Source organism: Botryllus schlosseri, chromosome 13, assembly GCF_051294905.1.
Source record: "Botryllus schlosseri isolate E-star chromosome 13, Bs_hap1, whole genome shotgun sequence".
NCBI classification, from domain to species: Eukaryota; Metazoa; Chordata; class Ascidiacea; order Stolidobranchia; family Styelidae; genus Botryllus; species Botryllus schlosseri.
Window position 1 is genome coordinate 5,599,868 of NC_137248.1, and position 16,697 is coordinate 5,616,564.

General features: G+C 43.3%; 1 protein-coding gene across 1 annotated transcript in view; it reads left to right on the forward strand.

Annotated features, from left to right (window-relative positions):
* LOC145454076 (uncharacterized) overlaps window positions 1–16,605 on the forward strand; it is a 29,082-nt gene extending 12,477 nt beyond the window's left edge. Inside the window, exons 2-22 of the mRNA XM_080332069.1 lie at window positions 73–275; window positions 1,634–1,746; window positions 1,805–1,942; window positions 2,551–2,637; window positions 2,703–2,835; window positions 3,099–3,225; window positions 3,293–3,355; window positions 3,467–3,549; window positions 4,244–5,865; window positions 7,437–7,572; window positions 8,159–8,239; window positions 8,690–8,822; window positions 9,573–9,740; window positions 9,800–9,889; window positions 11,088–11,363; window positions 12,389–12,457; window positions 14,054–14,173; window positions 15,162–15,222; window positions 15,280–15,416; window positions 15,479–15,627; window positions 16,247–16,605. Coding sequence (XP_080188195.1) covers window positions 176–275; window positions 1,634–1,746; window positions 1,805–1,942; window positions 2,551–2,637; window positions 2,703–2,835; window positions 3,099–3,225; window positions 3,293–3,355; window positions 3,467–3,549; window positions 4,244–5,865; window positions 7,437–7,572; window positions 8,159–8,239; window positions 8,690–8,822; window positions 9,573–9,740; window positions 9,800–9,889; window positions 11,088–11,363; window positions 12,389–12,457; window positions 14,054–14,173; window positions 15,162–15,222; window positions 15,280–15,416; window positions 15,479–15,627; window positions 16,247–16,332 — 3,972 coding nt within the window. The 5' untranslated portion in view covers window positions 73–175 and the 3' untranslated portion in view covers window positions 16,333–16,605. The remainder of the gene's footprint in view (window positions 1–72; window positions 276–1,633; window positions 1,747–1,804; window positions 1,943–2,550; window positions 2,638–2,702; window positions 2,836–3,098; window positions 3,226–3,292; window positions 3,356–3,466; window positions 3,550–4,243; window positions 5,866–7,436; window positions 7,573–8,158; window positions 8,240–8,689; window positions 8,823–9,572; window positions 9,741–9,799; window positions 9,890–11,087; window positions 11,364–12,388; window positions 12,458–14,053; window positions 14,174–15,161; window positions 15,223–15,279; window positions 15,417–15,478; window positions 15,628–16,246) is intronic.
* Window positions 16,606–16,697: the final 92 nt, after the last annotated feature.

Here is a 16,697-nt window from a genome sequence, read left to right on the forward strand (position 1 = left end):
AGGAAAGCCGCCTGTGTATGTACGCCTCTCATGTGCTTTCAACATTGAATTCACTGGTTTATTTTTTGATTCAGAGTTGGTATTAACTTCTTGATACAGTATCTTTATATGCCAATAAGAGTGCTTTGTCTTTTCACCTATCATTGTGGAGCAAGAAGGGGATGTATTGAATGGAATGATGGCAGTTATGAATCATATTACCGAATTTCCTGACTTGGATAAGCTGTTGAATGCCACAGATGATGAACACTGTCCTATACACTCTTCATCAAGAGGTAAGGTTCAAGTCAACTACAGATTTTATTGCATATATTTGTCAAATAATATCGGCAATGCGCTGTTTATTACGCGTTTGGTATCAACATCTGAAACGTATCGTCTGTGAACTTATCGCAAAAGTCTTGAATTGATGTTGTCAACAGCAGTTTGTTGCAAAATCTGCAGACATGTTCCTCTGAAAAAAATGAGCCGAGTAACCTCAAATCATGACTCAACGTCTGACTTTTCATTTAAGTTCCTTGTGTGGGTAATTTTCTTCTAAAATGTGGTATAGAAGTTGGGGATAGTGCTTCGTGCTTCATCTATCAACGGATAAGTCCCATGCATAATTCATTCAGTCTGTACAGCGATTTTGTCGGATGCTGTGTTATAATCTATACACTGTGCATATTGCTTGTGGAAGCCAGCAACAATCTGCTTGTTATGATGATTGATGATGTGTTTGCACACTTGACTATCTTAGTGCAGTCCCAGTATAATACATATTTTTGAGAATACTTCAATTGTTATCTGTTTTCTGATTGCATCCTTATCCAAGGACCAAGTGCATCCCTACCGCAGTTTACCATGAAATACCCACGCGGTATACATTTTGTCATTTTTCTTGGTACTGAGATGTTACTATTGGCATTATCTTTGCTCTTATCAAGTTTGAGATTTGGTATCAACTTTATATCTTTGCGCCAAGTTTTGGATGATATCTTGGTTATCTAAGCAGCTATCTGCTGATAAGTATATTCAGATTCATGTAAAAACCATGAAAAGTGCAATTGAATGTTTTTAATGAACCTTGTTCAGATTTTACTCTTGTCATATTATTCACTACGATGCCTGACTGATGTAACATATTTAACGCTTTGTAGTTTTAAGAAATTGACTGTTGGTCGTTATATGCTGAAATCTGGGGTACGAGTGCTCTCTACCCGATGATTGTTGGGGAATATTTCAAACAACATCGTATATTGAAGTAGCATAACGGTTAAAATTGACTGTGAAGTGCGCCCTTTATCAATTTTGTAGTACGCTGCAATGTCGCCGGTCATGTTTCGCCTGCGTGATGATATTGATGTAGTTTCATTCTATTGACTTAATAGTACTAGATTACACAATATTTGCTTCCTGGAAAGTTACTGGTATCCTGATCTGGGGTGATACCTAATATTCCATTCGATTGAACTGTGGACCTGTGAATGACGCTCTAATTGTACCACATTACAATATCAGTAACTTCAGTGTTTCAGTTTGCTGCTGAGCAGTTGAGTATTTACACTCCGTTGATGTATTATGTTATGTGATAGGATTACAACTGTAACTTTCTTTTGATTGTTAACTAAAATCGATTGTATTTGTTTAGGCAATGAGACAAATACGCCATTCGATCCCAACGAGTTTGCCGCTATGATCGGATTGTACCGCCAACAAATAAAGAGCTTTGGCCCAGATTATCAACAGCGTCTACAACTTGAGGTTTGTCGGCGTCATTTCAATCATCGCGGTTCCACTAAAACTTGTCCGCATTGTACAGAAGCAAAAACTGTCCAAGGAAAGCGAAGTTTCGTTTCTAGAAGATGTTCAGCAAGCCTTAGAGAACCTGGGGCATACGTCTGACTTTGCTAGTTTGTCACTGTACAGTCCCGATTTAGATCTGGATCAACCGTCAATGGTGAGTTTGTTTTATTGCACGGTAAACTGTTGAGTCTGCTTATTTGTGTGTCGAGGTCATTGTGTGAAATGTTTTTCAAATTTCTCGCCCTATCGCAGGGTGTTCTGTGCTACAAAAAGTTCGTCATAACGCAAAATCTGTTCTATACAGAGTTTATGTCTGGTAAAGCTGACCCACAGCTATTGTTAGTCTGGAGCTGAACAGAAAGAGTTGAAAACAATGCTATTTGTTGTTTCAATTCAAGGGTAATGGATTCAGTTATGTTAACAAACCAAGTAAATACTGTGGCTTGAGGCGGATTCTGATTGTGACCCGCCAGTTGGGTAGCACTGTCCTATGTTATAGATATCTGATGATCTGTATGTATCTGACAGTTTGCAATGCATTATTCTGCAGTTGCTCACGAGAGTAACCTTGAGTCTTGACTTTATCACCGATAGCGACAGTTTGCTGATATATTGCTCACATTCAATTGCTGCTATTGTGTTACATCCAAATCATGGCTAATCTGTCTCTGCCCTTGAATTTTTGCTATGCGGTACTTGCGTTTGCATCATTCCATGCAATTGTTTACGGTGTAATAAATGCTTTGTAACACTTGTTTTTAGCTGAAAGACTTGCTGTTAAGCCCATATAGTGGAAAATATTCGCGGGAGGTCAACTCTCCGGAACATAAAAACCAGGACATTGTGTCTGTAGGTGCAAATTTTGTACTGCGATCACACTGGTTTCTATATACGATCCTATCTCGTTTCTGCAGTATGGGAATTCTAGTCCTTGCCATTCAAGCCAACACAATTCGAGTGTGTCGAAGCCGAAGGCTAAAAAACGCTCCAAGAACTTTCCAGAACTTCTCAAACACATGGAACCTGCAAAAGATACCAGTGCTGGTAGTAAGTGCATCGCAGTGATACTTTTTACACTTGCATATGTTTCCTTTCCAACGAGGATAGGCATACTGGTTTGTTCAATGTCTGAGAGCACAATTTTATAATCAGATCAAAAGTTACATTAGATATTTTTGGTTCCTATCGCCTTGTTGATGAAACACGACTGAGCAATATTGGAGAAACTCAAAATGCTGCGGCACACTCTAATGTGATCGAATTTTTTTGTCTGTGTGACAGAACGAGATGAATGTACGTTTTTCATTCAGACAAACACAAGAACAAGCTCGTCGGGACAAGGCTGGTCAGTAGTAAGCAGTACCTGAACAGATATGGGGCGTCACACGAATCTGCTCCTGTGATACCGGCTAAAGCAGTTGAACCTGCTAGCAAAAGGTGTGAATTGCTCAGGCATATGCCTTTATTCGAGTACATTCTTTATATTACCTTTCTTTTTTCTCAGGGTAATGGTGGATCCTGTGGATGTTGCCGGGAAAAAGGGAAGCGCTCGTCAGACTTTAACGCTGTGAGTACCATGCAATCGTGTTTACGAGGCGCTTGATTGAGGTTGCATCTGTATTGTTTCCTGCGTTAGCGAGCTACGCTCTGCCAATATCTGGTCGTTCTTTGTTTGCAGGACGTTGAAGTCGAGCACGGCGGCTAAGATACTCGACGGCAAAGCTAAGGACGCGTCCGATTCGGGTGTCGCACAGGCAGCAGGTAACAGCATACCGTGTCCAGAGGTGTTCAAAAGTAACGGGTGTTGGTGCTTGAGACGAAGTGGCAGTAGTATCAAATTCTACCCAATTACAAGTCATGACTTTCAAGACCTATCAAAACTATCCGTCATATTTTGTGATACGATTGTTGATATAGGCCTACAATGTTCTTAAACAATTCTCTGCTAGTTGCAGAAAATATTCTGCTTCATTTCAATATGAATATACTGCTCAATTGTATATTGAAGTTACGCGCCTCTGTTACCGCCATACGGGGGCCGTTTTGCTCGGAAACGTATCAGAAAACTATGTTCTGCTTTACAGAATGCTAAGTGTCAAATGGAAATAGTTCCTAATAGAATTGCAAGTATTCTAAAACCGTCACCACTTAAGCAGCTCTGCTTAATACAACTGACCGAGTAGTGCAAGAAAAAACGTCACTGAAACGTATCTCGAAGTACGTTCTACTAAATTCAAAATGTAAAAAGCGAATAGGTTAGCCTAAAAAAACTGTTCCAGCAGAATTGCAAGGATCTTAACAACGTAATCACTGCCCTATTAATCTGTTAAGTAGAAGTGAATGTGGTCTAAAACATAGCCTCGTAAGTAATGCATGAAATCAAAACCTGGAGTACATGTTACTGGTCCCGTCACCCAAGGCTTATTTTGTTTTATCTTGGTATTTTTTTATCCAGGGATTGGTACAGACGCTGGCAGCACCAAAGACCCGACGAATCACGGCTCGGTGAAACGGTCCCTGTCTGCCGGGGAGCCTGTCCCGGCCAAGAAGGTTTGCCTGGACGTCAGCCCTGTGGACCACGATTACTGCACTGGACCTGCGAGCAGCGCCAGCACGCCTAGCCCGCGACAAGACGACCGCGCCGCTAAAGACCAGGACAAGCCCGTGCAGAAAGTACCCTGGCAGAGGTACTTGCACAGGCAGCGCAACGGAATCCAAAGTGCCCCGGTCAGCCCCTCTACTCCTGCGAGTAAGAATCTCGTGAAAAAGCCGACTAATTTCATGGTGGTTTCGCTGCAGAATGGGGCCGCCCCAGCTAAAACAGTCGTGAACACTATGGTCGCAAAAGGAGGGTCCCAGGACACTGTCCCGGTACCGCTGCCCTTGCAAAAAAGCGCGGTGAAAACGTCACATCGTATCAAGACTTTTGATGATTACATGGCTGAGCTGCAGGACAACCTAAAGTCTCCCAAGCCCACTGCCCCGGCGCAAAACAACCCCCCGACCAACTACATGGTTTGCAAGGACGCGAGGTCGTCGGCCAGCCAGTCTCTGGCGGCGATCGCTCAGAAGCACCAGAGAAAGTCTGTCGGGCCGTCCAGTTCGAGTTCGGCCAAAGTAGTTACGTCAGTGTCTCCGATAAAAAGCCCGGGGCAGTTGTTGACTGTGAAAGTCCCCGTGTCTAGTCCCACAAAATCCGGTAAGGCTGTGACTTGCCCGTCGACAGTGTCTCGTGTTGCAGGACCGTCACAGCCCAGAGTTGGCACGGCGGCGAAACATGTACCAGGGCAATCGCAACATCATATAAACACAGGATCTCCTCATATACGAGCTTCACCCGGAGTTAATAGTACGCAGAAAAGCGATTCCAAAGCCGCAAATGCAAAAACGATGAATAATCAGTACGGTGGTCTGACCAGAGGTGGTTCGTCCGTGATGGACAGTCCCAGGATAGCTGACGACAAGCCCATGTCAGTCACGTTTTGTGACGACGTCCAACGTAGCGCGAAGCTTTCTCCGCCGCGTAACGAGAAAGTCCCAGTCGCTAGTCCCACATTTAAATTAATGGCGTCGGACAGGGACGGGGGTCGTGGGAAGTCTCTGATCCTGAGCAACGTGGGCGGGCAGCTCAAAGACCTGCTGACCCAGCTGGCGGAACAGCAGGCCAAGTTAAAACAGGAGGGCAGACACGCCGACATGGATAATGATCAGCAGCAGATTAAGATATTGAGAGATTTGATAGCGTGTCTCATGGCTAAGGCTGGCACAGGCGAAGACGCCCAGTCTACGCAAACGGCATCCGTACCGGGCCAGATGCCCGATACGAAACCTCAAAAGACCAGTGCAATTTTGACAAACGGATTTCAAAATACGGGCTGTGAATCAGTTGACTTTGTATCGCCAGAAAACGCGACTGTTGTAAGCGGACCGTCGCAAAACCACGCAGATATCGGTTTTGTAAACGGTGGCGTTCATCCAAGTACCGCAAACGGCGAAGTTTCTGTCGCATATAATGTCGAAAACGCTGGGTGTGTTGGAAATCAAGATCAAGCATTGATGGTGAACCAAGAGCAGACGGTGAGAAATGTTACCTATTCTTACGACTGGGCAAACTGATTTGAGTGGGTTGGACGGGTTAGCGGTTATTACCAGGGTTGTAACCAAGTCACAAGGCTCCGAGTCACAAGTCAATCTCACTTTTATTGTCTTGACTCGAGTCATTTTCAATTCACCACCAAGTCAAGGGTTGAGTCAGAGTTATCGTATTATGACCCGAGTCTAAGTCATTGTGTTGACTGCTCAGTTTCCAGAAAAAGTCTTGATAAACTCACTTTTTATAACTCTTTTTGGTGATATCGAATGGTTCGCATTCATTATGTAGTAATTTTCCTCACTTTTGGCAGTTTCTGCACGCATTGTCGGTGGTATAGAATGGCTCGCATTCATAATATAGTAATTTTCCTCGGTTTTAACAGTTTCTGGCCCTATTTCCCAAGTATCAAGACTAATAGATAAAACATCAATAATCTGGTAACTTTACTATTCTTCGAGGTTGCAATGGCAACGTCTCGTCTCGTGTCATTACAACCACGGTTACTACTAACAAGGCAGAATTGATGCGATGCTTGTAATTGTTTCCCTACAACTTAATCTAGGCGGGTGTAACTCAGTCTGATAACGTTGTAAAGTATTTATCTATGCATTCGATGAAGACACCTCGTGCATTAGAAAAAATTATGTTAACGATTTGTTAAAACCAATTTTAACTGAAAAGAAATGTGTTGACTACGTACCGCCTGAAATGAATTTGTATGCGTGCCGCCGGTTGAGAACCACTGGATTAACAGAGTATAATTTCATACGAGTAGTTATGCAGCGCATTTCGGTTTTTCAAGTTGGCTACTGCATTTATATGGTTCTTCTGCTGTGGCTGAGAATTATTTTTTTCAAGAATTGATGTTTCGATAATGCCCGCACACCATAGCAGCTAAAACGTAGGCAACTGGCTGTGTGGGTACATAAAACCAAGATTTCTTTGAAGTAGGCATGAACCCTCGCTTCCGTTGAAATGTGCTACGTCGTATTTATGGTAGACATGTACAAACTTATTACCGAAGTCGAACTGGCAATTTTTTATCTGCGGTCGAATCTGGCCGCATGCAGTGGTCGAAATGCACCGTTTTTCTCTTTCTCACTGCTACTTCTCGAGCTAAACATGTTTGGATGGTGCGCAATTGCATTTATTGGTGGTCTGCGCAGGAAATGCGTATCAGACAGTGTAGTAGGTAGCATTTGGGATTTGTGATGACTTTTCAACGATTGAGACCTCACTGTATAATTGATATTCCGAATATGTTCATTCCATACCGTTATGAAGTGATATGATGGCAGCGTTGGTCTTGCCAAGTAGTTTCTTGTAGTGTGATTCAAGTGTTTAAGGTTTCAACAATAATGTGCCAATGGTCTTGAATATTCCACCGACTAGCTTAATATTAACTGACCGGCTGTTACGTAAGCACATCCCTACGCTGACAATGCGATAATTAATCTGTATGGATCCGAATTGTTGCGCGTGCGTTTACCTGCCGTTAATGCCTTCACCCTCCGATTAACATTGCAATGTGTAAATGTCAGCTGTTCCTTGACAGGGTGTCAACAGTATCGGTCAGAGCTTTATCGACTTGGTGCCTGTCGATGACGACCCTGCTGTCATCACGTTGGAAGACGCATTGCTGAGACTAGACGAGGATGAGGATCCTGAAAATTGCCAAAGCAATCAGCCAGGTATGAATGATGTCTGGTTGAAATGTCGACAGAAAGGGTATATAAGTCCTGTCGTGAACCGTATGATGGACTGCGGTAAATATGAATCACATTTTATAGCTATCGTGTAGATGTAGTTTACAATTGTGTGCGATCGTTTGTCGCAATTTACTTGGCCCGCAGGTTTTGGTTTTCTGCTAGGGAGCAGTGGCACGTTACTCAGAATCGCCAACATTTATATTATGATATCGGCCATTTGCAATCGTTAAAAGCGCCGTCTCAACTTGATAAAAGTACTATTCCAACGCCAACCGAGTCTGTGTACGATCTAAAAATAGTAAAGTGAGCTTAGGCACTCTCTTTGCCCCGATTATTTCATGCTGGGACGTCATATTCTGGTTAGATACAAAAATATTTGGGTTCATTTCAATATAATATTGTATGATATTCCTAGTTTCATCACAAATCTATTTTGTGTCTTCACTTTGTGATAGTTATAATATTCTGCCCGATGTACAGATGAAGTTTCGTCGATGACCTAAATCTCCCCCCCCCTCCCATTGCATCTCCGCTCACATGTAGCATTGCTTTCCCTGTCTTGTTTCAGGAGACGCCAACGTTGCCGGCGACGAAAATTTGTTCTGCAAATTGCCGTCGTACTTTCTGAACGGAAAATTAGTCAACGAAGGTGTGTTTGTTTTTAACGGACAAGCGGACCATTTTTATTGAGTTTTAGCCGACCTTCGACACCGCGTGTGTGTTTTATCTTTTGCGTACACCATACTCTTGTGCATGTTGTTTATGTTAGACGTTCGCGAGTTCATTTTACACTGAAATACAATGTTGCGATGATATATTCACATGTCTACTAAATGCTCGCAGATGTAGCTTGTTAGGTGGAAGAAGTGGCCGTATCAGCTTGTATCGCAGCTAGCGCGAGCTGGTTTCGAGTTGCTTGCTGTCACAGAGCCTTTGCCAGTTTTGAAAACTTCCAAGATTTCTACGAGAACTGCGATTGTAGCTGCTATCACGGCATCCGTTGTGTCTGTTTGACAATTCGTCACATTGTCATTCGCTGGAATGGAGGCGGGCCGGGCTGTATCAGTTGATTTGAACTTGTGTTACGTTATTTTTCTAGAAAAATCAAACGAGTCTCAGTTGAAAAACAAGGCCACGAAGATTGATTCAAACGACCCGTCGATCGACGGAAAGTCCGAGGCGGAATTGGAATTCAACAAACTACCTCATTATTTAAGCTCTGGAAAAACCAGGTAGCCTACATATTAACGGCACTTTATTCGTTCGTCATATGCATGATAGTCCCAAATTGTGCGGATATACAATCGTCTGCAAAACAGCTGTAGTAGTCAGTGATAAACGCCAACGCAAAAATGTTTTGTCAAAGTCGGTGACCCAAAAGCGCATAACTGGTGGAGAAAGGGGCGTTTTGCCTCACTCTTCCGGTGTGTGCTGTTGGCTGATAATGAAAATGATAGGATTATGGAGCATCAGCGGTTACTTGATGCGTGAAACAGCAGCAGTCAGCAATTTTGAATCGTTTTGGCCTTGCATGTTTTGAAACTTCGTGCATGTCGTGTTAAGGTTCTGTAGCGTTGGCTTTCGTGTGCTCTAGCATTGTGTCTATAATGGTAATTCCAGTAACTGTACGTGATCCATGAATTATGATGATGGAAACTGTGGTCTAAACAAACACAATCTCCATGTAAGATCTCATCGGGTGTGCTCTCGTCCGGGCAAATTATGTGCCCGAGTAGGGCTCTATCTTGGCTGATTCAGGCGTAGTGGTATTGTGACGAATCTCATTAGTTGCAGAGGCTAATCGCGCTAGATTAACAATGTGTTATCGCTGTCGGAGTGCGAGATTCGATGCAGCTGGTAACCATGCATCCAAGATTAGTTTGTACGCACATGTTACCGCACCCCAAGGCGTTTAGATCCGGCTCGACATGAAGCTGGTAGCACTTGCCGACGCGATCAGTTTTTTCGCTACTTTCGCGCAGCCACGAACGTTCCAAATCTAGCGACTCCAATTCGTCGAAAAAGAAGACCAAATCGAAGGAGTACGCCGTGAAGCTGAGCCACATCACTGACGACCAGCACCTCACGGAGCAGGGCACTCCCGTGGACACCACGCAGACCTATTACTCGAGGTTGCCGTCGTATTATTCGTGAGTTTCTCGGTGACATGCAGGTGGAATCGGAATCCTTACTGGTGGTTGTGTTTTAGGTATGGTCGTCCGCATCCGCCTGTGAAAACGTTTAACGATGATGCTGCTGATGCCAAAGATGATACAGTCACTCAGCAAACATTACAAAGGTATGGGATTGTCGTGATTTTTTGCTAATCTCAGTTCCTCTACAAAACAAACTTAAATAATGTAATCAAATTAGTGAAATGTTTTGTGCTCTAATTTAAGTACTATAAACTCACCGAATGCGAAGGAAAAATGAAAGAAAGAAAATAGTGTTCGATGTGATGGGTGCGCTTGTTTTGCTGCAATCAAGTCAGAAAATGTTTAAATTTTAATTGCTCAGCTATAGTGTCGCGTACCACCAGTTTGTTTTGGTAACGTTTTTCATATTGAGTAAATTCCCGTCGCGGGCCATCTCGATCTGCCGTACGGACCCAGTTTTGGTAACCGCCGGTCTAGATGCTGTGTTTTCGTCGTGTGAATGCCCACGGTTCAATTTACCAAAAGGATTTTTCGGGGATCGTAGAACTGCTAGCGTGTTATCTCTCGCCGAATTGCCCTCGGGTATAAGTCAATAATAGAATTTGTGTCGGCAAACACGGTGACGTGTTCAGATCGAACTACTGAGTTTTGGCGGTTTGAAAATGACCTCAGGCTAGCCACTGACCTTTTGAGTATGATCTAGAATTTTACAATACCGGCCTTCATCACTATTCACTACGCGACAAGGAAAACGGGGTCGTGGCAATGATACTTTTAATCCCGGGTTGTGGGTCGCTTTGATGAGCTACTGTCATTGCAAGCAGATGTGATCAAAGTCGTTATTGTTGATACTCGTGTGCAATCATGTAGAAGTAGTGAGTAAAAAGTAATTATCCTAGAACTAGTTTTGCCTAAAAAACTGAAAACTAAAGTTGAAGTAGCAAGTATTTTTGACTGATCAACTAACTGTTGAGTGAAGTCAGCAAAACCAATTGAGCGCTCCAAAATATAGAAATAAATTGGTACTGACACCGAGTCCCCGGTTTCGATTATAGGCTACATATCGTCGTCGTGGAATCAAATTTGCTTGTGTCCATTTGGAACATCTTGAGAAAGGTAACTTATTGTAAAGCGGTCAATTCTTTCGGCTATGATTAACTTTGAAACAGTGTGATGAACAAAAACATGGCCAAGATTTTACAAAAACTTGATTACTCTGAGTTTTATTTGATTCGATGAAATGCTTTCCACCGCGGCGATGTGGTCCAATGTATCTGAAATCTGATGATAGAAATTCCGCCCCATTTCCCGTGATGTTCGATGTTTGCTTTGCGTTATCAGCGATTCGGAGCGCGAAAAGCGCCGGAAGAAAAAGAAATCTAAAAAGAAGAAGAAACGAAAAACCAAACGCGACGACAAGAGCGCCTCGGACGAAACGTCCGAAAAGATACTCTACTCCAAACTGCCGAGTTACTACATGTCGAGCAAGGTGCTGAAAGGCAGACGGAAAAACGGCAGGGCCGCGTCTCCGCGGTGGACGCCGGACCGGTCCAGGTCGCGGTCCTATTCGCCGAGGAGCTATCGGTCCAGGTCGCGCTCGAGGTCTTCATGCCGGAAGTAAGTGTGGTGATGCTTGTGTAACTTAACGTCTGGAATTTATGTACTGTAGGGTTGGTGAAAATAGAGTGAATAGTGAAGTAAGTCTTCAATTATCATAACAGTAGGAACGACGCGAAAAGTTCAAATATGCATCTCTCGTGCGATTACAAAGAATATAATGCCAGTTGGTGTTTTTCCTCCGACCGGGGTTGTAACCAAGTCACAAGTCAATCTCGCTTTTATAGTTTTGGACTCGAGAGTCAAGTCGAGTCATTTTCAATTCATTGCCTAGTCAAGTCCAAGTCAGCGAGCAGAGGGTCGAGTACGAGTCATTGTGTTGACTGCTCAGTTTCCTGTTAAAGTCTTGGTAAACCCACTTTTTATAACTCTGTTTGGTGATATCGAATGGCTTGCATTTGTAATATACTAATTTTCCTCACTTTTAGCAGTTTCTGGTCGCAGCTTCAAGTACCAGCACCAATACTTGAAATTCCGATAGTGTGGTTACTTTACGATTCTTCGAAATTACAATGAAATGTCGGTCTTGGCCGTCTTAGTCTCGAGTCATATGACTTGGTTTGAGTCGCGCGCAATGACTCGAGTCAAGTCGAGTCATCAGAAAATCGTGACTCGAGTCATTACAACCCTTCCGCTAACATACATAGTTTACTGCTATGTGTTTCGCATCCTAAGACGCAAACAATCGAGGTGTTACGGCTTCCGCGGTGGAAAATAGTATCCAAACTATAATTCTCGTCGATTAGTTAACTCTCGAAAGGCAAGCAGCATATAGCGTCGGTACTCAAACTCTTCCCTAACAACTCGACTCGAATCATTAGAATTAATCCTCGATTTAAATCCGAATACTGGAATCATTGTGCTAAACCCGAGTTGAAGGTAAACTGGCCGCAATCATTCTACTTCTTCGAATACGAGTATAGCTAATACTGTGAATGATTTAATCATGAGCGTTGGAGTTTACAGTGACTTGATAAAACTATTGCGGGATTACGTGGAATTACAAACGGTATTTTTCTCTTCAGTACCAGGAGTCGAAAAAGGTACAGGTCGCGCAGCTATTCTTCGCGAAGCCCATCCTATTCAAGCGGCAGGTGAGATTGATTTTCTGCTGTCTACTGCAGAGATTCGCAGCACCAGCCTTTCGCAGTTGAGTCCGTGAGGCTCCGTCATTACTATTTCAGTTGTCACACTCTTTGCTGTGCCATGTCCCCAAAGATGCGCACGTTGCGTGAACACTGAACAACTTCTAACATTATAACAAATGGCCTCAAGGCGAGAGGCAGTCATGGTGAAATAATGTGACGTGGCTAATTCTGCAACTCTGAATCGGAATCTCGGACCCATGGGCGTAGTGGAAAGAAATTTCGCACGTCTGAGAGTGGCGCCTTTGTGTTTATTTATATCATCAATTCGTTATTATCGCCTTGGAATTTGTTATCAGCTGACCCGTTGGTCGGTGTCAATTTTATTTATTTTGTAGACACTGTCGGGCTCTCGTTAAAACGAGAATTTCAAGTCTTTCAAAAGCAAATGCCGGGTTGTTTTATTGATTAAAAATTCTGATTTATTTTCTCGGTGTATCGTAAATTTGGAAATTCATATCAGACAATTATTTGTCTTTGCAGCTACCAATGGGGTTGTCTTCATTCATATTTCCACTATCGTGACTCGGCCTAAATTAGTGGTTCCTATAGTAGTCTAGAGCTTGATAAGAGGGCGATGAGTAAAAAAGTTTGGAAACCACTGTCTTAAATGATTGATGACCAGGGCGATTTTATTTGACATGTCAAAATAAGTCGAAATTTTGGCAAAATTGTAGCATTAGGTCAAAAAATTCTCAAAACTGTTCGTAAAGTATAATTTCTTCTGCCACCCGCATTTCGTTTGTATCGTAGATGTTTGCGGTGAAATTTTCATTTGACATTTTACAGCTTGTAGCCTACTTTATAGGCCCACCGTTGTAGACGGCCCACTATCTGCTCATTGTGAATCATAAACGGTCAAATGAAACAAATAGGTTGACATGGTGCTGTGCTCAACGTACCGCAATATCCTAACTGAAACAAGACTGCCTGGGAATTGGTTGTTATATCAAGGAGCGCATGATGAAAAATTATGTAGAGAACATTGTCAGAATGAAGCATCACGGTCTGTCACCATAGCAGTGTACGCGTTACTTCAGTGTTGTCAGCCATTAAATGCTGCCGTTGAACGTTCTTTCTCCGTTCTCGGCAAGCTACTTAGTCAGGACAGACACTTTACCGCCGAGAATGTATCTCTTATTGTACTACAACAAATTTTTATTACCGTATTTCTACCATAATGCGTGATATAAGTGCTGGAATTCTTCATAGGTCCCGATTTCATTAAATAAAGTTTTTTCATGGCCAAACTACTTCATATGCACAGACGGTTCAACCAGAAATGAAGATAAGTAGCATAATTCTAACATTATGTGTGAAAACACCTAATTTACATGCATGAGGTCAAAATTGAGTATTTATAGGTAAAAAAAAATCGCCTTATTGATCACCATTGCCACTGTTGCCGGATTTGATGTTAGCAAACGTGTGAGTGTGGATTGCCACTTTATAGATTGTTAGCCTACCCTGTCGGGGCTGACTTCGTTTTAAAACCATTTTTCCAAAATCACCTTTCGCTGTAACGTTACAAATGGGACGTTTCAGCGATTCCGGATCCAGGAGATCGTGGCGTCGGGAGAGAAGGCCCGGACGCTCCAGGAGGAGCGGGTCGCGCGACAGGAGGAGCTACGACACTTCGGATGAAGATCGAGACGATTACAGATGGTGAGTTTAACGGCTGTCGCTATCTGATATAACTCACCGTCTCATTTTTACTCTTGATCTTGTGCGCGTTTGTCTTTACTTATAATTTGTGGCTGTCCTAGGTGTCAGTGAACATCGCGTGTCCCGGGGGTGTAATGTTCGATTTGAAGGAAATTTAGCCTGTGCCCCGTAATTTTCCCAGGTAGGTTAGGTCGCTCTGACCAGGGTTGTAACCAAGTCGCAAGGCTCCGAATTACAAGTCAATCTCACTTTTATAGTTTTGACTCGAGTCAAGTCCGAGTCCAAGTCATCAAGTCGAGGGTCGAGTCCAAGTCATTGTGTTAACTGCTCAGTTTCCAGTTAGTCTTGTTTAGCCCACTTTTTATATCGCTGTTTGGTGATATCGAATGGTTAACATTCATAATATACTATAATTTTCGTCACTTTTGGCAGTTCCTGGTCGCATCCAATACACGAAATCACAATGGGGTGGATACGTAACTATTCTTCAAAATTACAATGAAATGTCGGTCTTTGCCGTCCAAGCCTCGAGTCGTATGACTTGGTTTGAGTCATGCCTAATGACTCAAGTCCAAGTCGAGTCAATACACATATTGACTTGAGTCGAGTCATTTCCGTGTTTAGAGAAAATGACTCGATTCAAGTCGAGTCATTAGAAAATCGTGACTCGAGTCGTTACAACCCTGGCTCTAACGCTCGTTATGATCCGTTCTGAAGCACGGCTTCATCGATACGCGATATCCGCTAACGTGCGTGGTCTTGTATTACATGTTTTGGAGGCTGTGAAACGACCGATTGCGGCTTCAAGGCCTTCGGTTTTGGAAAACAGCATCAATGCTATGATTAATAATAATATTAATGAGTCGTTGTTCTCTTGGTGGACAGGAGTGTGTGCTCTTTCAGCTTTGTTGACGACACGATGATAAAATCTGCACACTGCGCTGCCGTCAATATCATCTTACACACAACGTCCTTGTTTTTACTTCAGGCGAAGAGAAAGAGAGACGCGGAGGAGCAAACGTCCTCGCCGCGACAATCATCAGAAAGAAGTACGTTCTTGTCGTTTACGCTAATATCGGCGTAGTCACGATATCGTTTTGTCACAGAATCACGAGACGAAGGAGGAACGCAAGGTGGTTTATGTCGGCGGGATCGAAGATGAGATGACGAAACAAGAGCTCCGAAGCATGTTTGTACAGTTTGGCGAAATCGAAAAAGTCAGTCTGTTCTTCCGTAACGACAGGTCGGCTGTTGGTTGTTTTTGAGATTTTGTTCGCGCTTTTACGTTTCTTCTTGAAATTTTAGAGATAATTATGGATTCGTCACTTTTCGACACGGTTGCGACGCCATCGATGCTATCGATCTGGGCGCCAAGATGGCGACGATCGGGGGTCGGTACGATCTTTGCTTCGGCGGCAGGAGGCAGTTTTGTAGATCGAGATACGAAGACCTCGGTAAGTCAATAACAGAGGTATTGTCGATATGTATCCTGAAACGTGTGGTGAGGTGTAGCCGTTCGGATGTAGTCCCCGCTATCCGACCTAATACGGCTAAGTTACTTCAGGTTCGACTGGACCCAGAGACACATTGCAGATTTGGCGAGTATCAATACTTCCAATCCGAGACTTAACACAGTAACAACTCCTCACAAAGACAACCCAAGACCAACTACATTCACCTCCTCTTTCCTCAATCCCGCACGCTACCTTACGTATGACTGGTCTTGCCACCAGATAATCCGCAGTCATTATGGCTCTGTGGCGTGACTCGACTAGACTGTACTAATATTGTGGTCGAATCAGGCTGCCATATTAACCAGACATTTTCACACTTTGACTCATTTTTTGTAATGTGAACAAAATGAAGTGTTTGAAATACTAGACAAGTTCTGTCACTACAACACACTTTTTATCAACATTTGAGAACTCCAGCCAGTATCTGTTCCCCCAACTCTGACTTCACAACCCTGCACGCTACTCAATGTGACACCATTTGTATTAGTTACATCACTATTCACAGTTTCTATGGGCCTTCATTGCTTTCTTACCGCAGCAGCTTATTTTGTCATTACAGACAGCAAAGTGCCCCAAGGCAAGGCCGCGGAAATGGATGACTTTGACGCTATGTTAGAACGAGCGCAGAGGGGTCTTCGACACTGAAAGAATGGTACTTTTTCACGCCATCGCGTACGGACTCGAAGTAACAAACGACAGCGCCGGGCACTGTTTGCGTTTTCTACTTGTGGTGTTTTGCACGTTCTCCATCATGTCGCTGGGAGAACTCGAACTGATTTTGTGCGCGTGTGAGCTGTACGCCGTTTTGTCGCTCGCCAGCCGCTCTCGAATCGATTTTGTGAGCTCGATTGCTTATCGTGCTTTTAGGGAATGCTAGAATATCTTTCTAAATATTCGAATTTTAAGTGAGCTTCCTTATCTGTGTCGTTGTGTTATATGTTTTGGTGGGCTAGGGTGTGGAGAGGATCCCTACTCGCCATGACTCCGAATAAGCGCAGGCTCGTAGACTT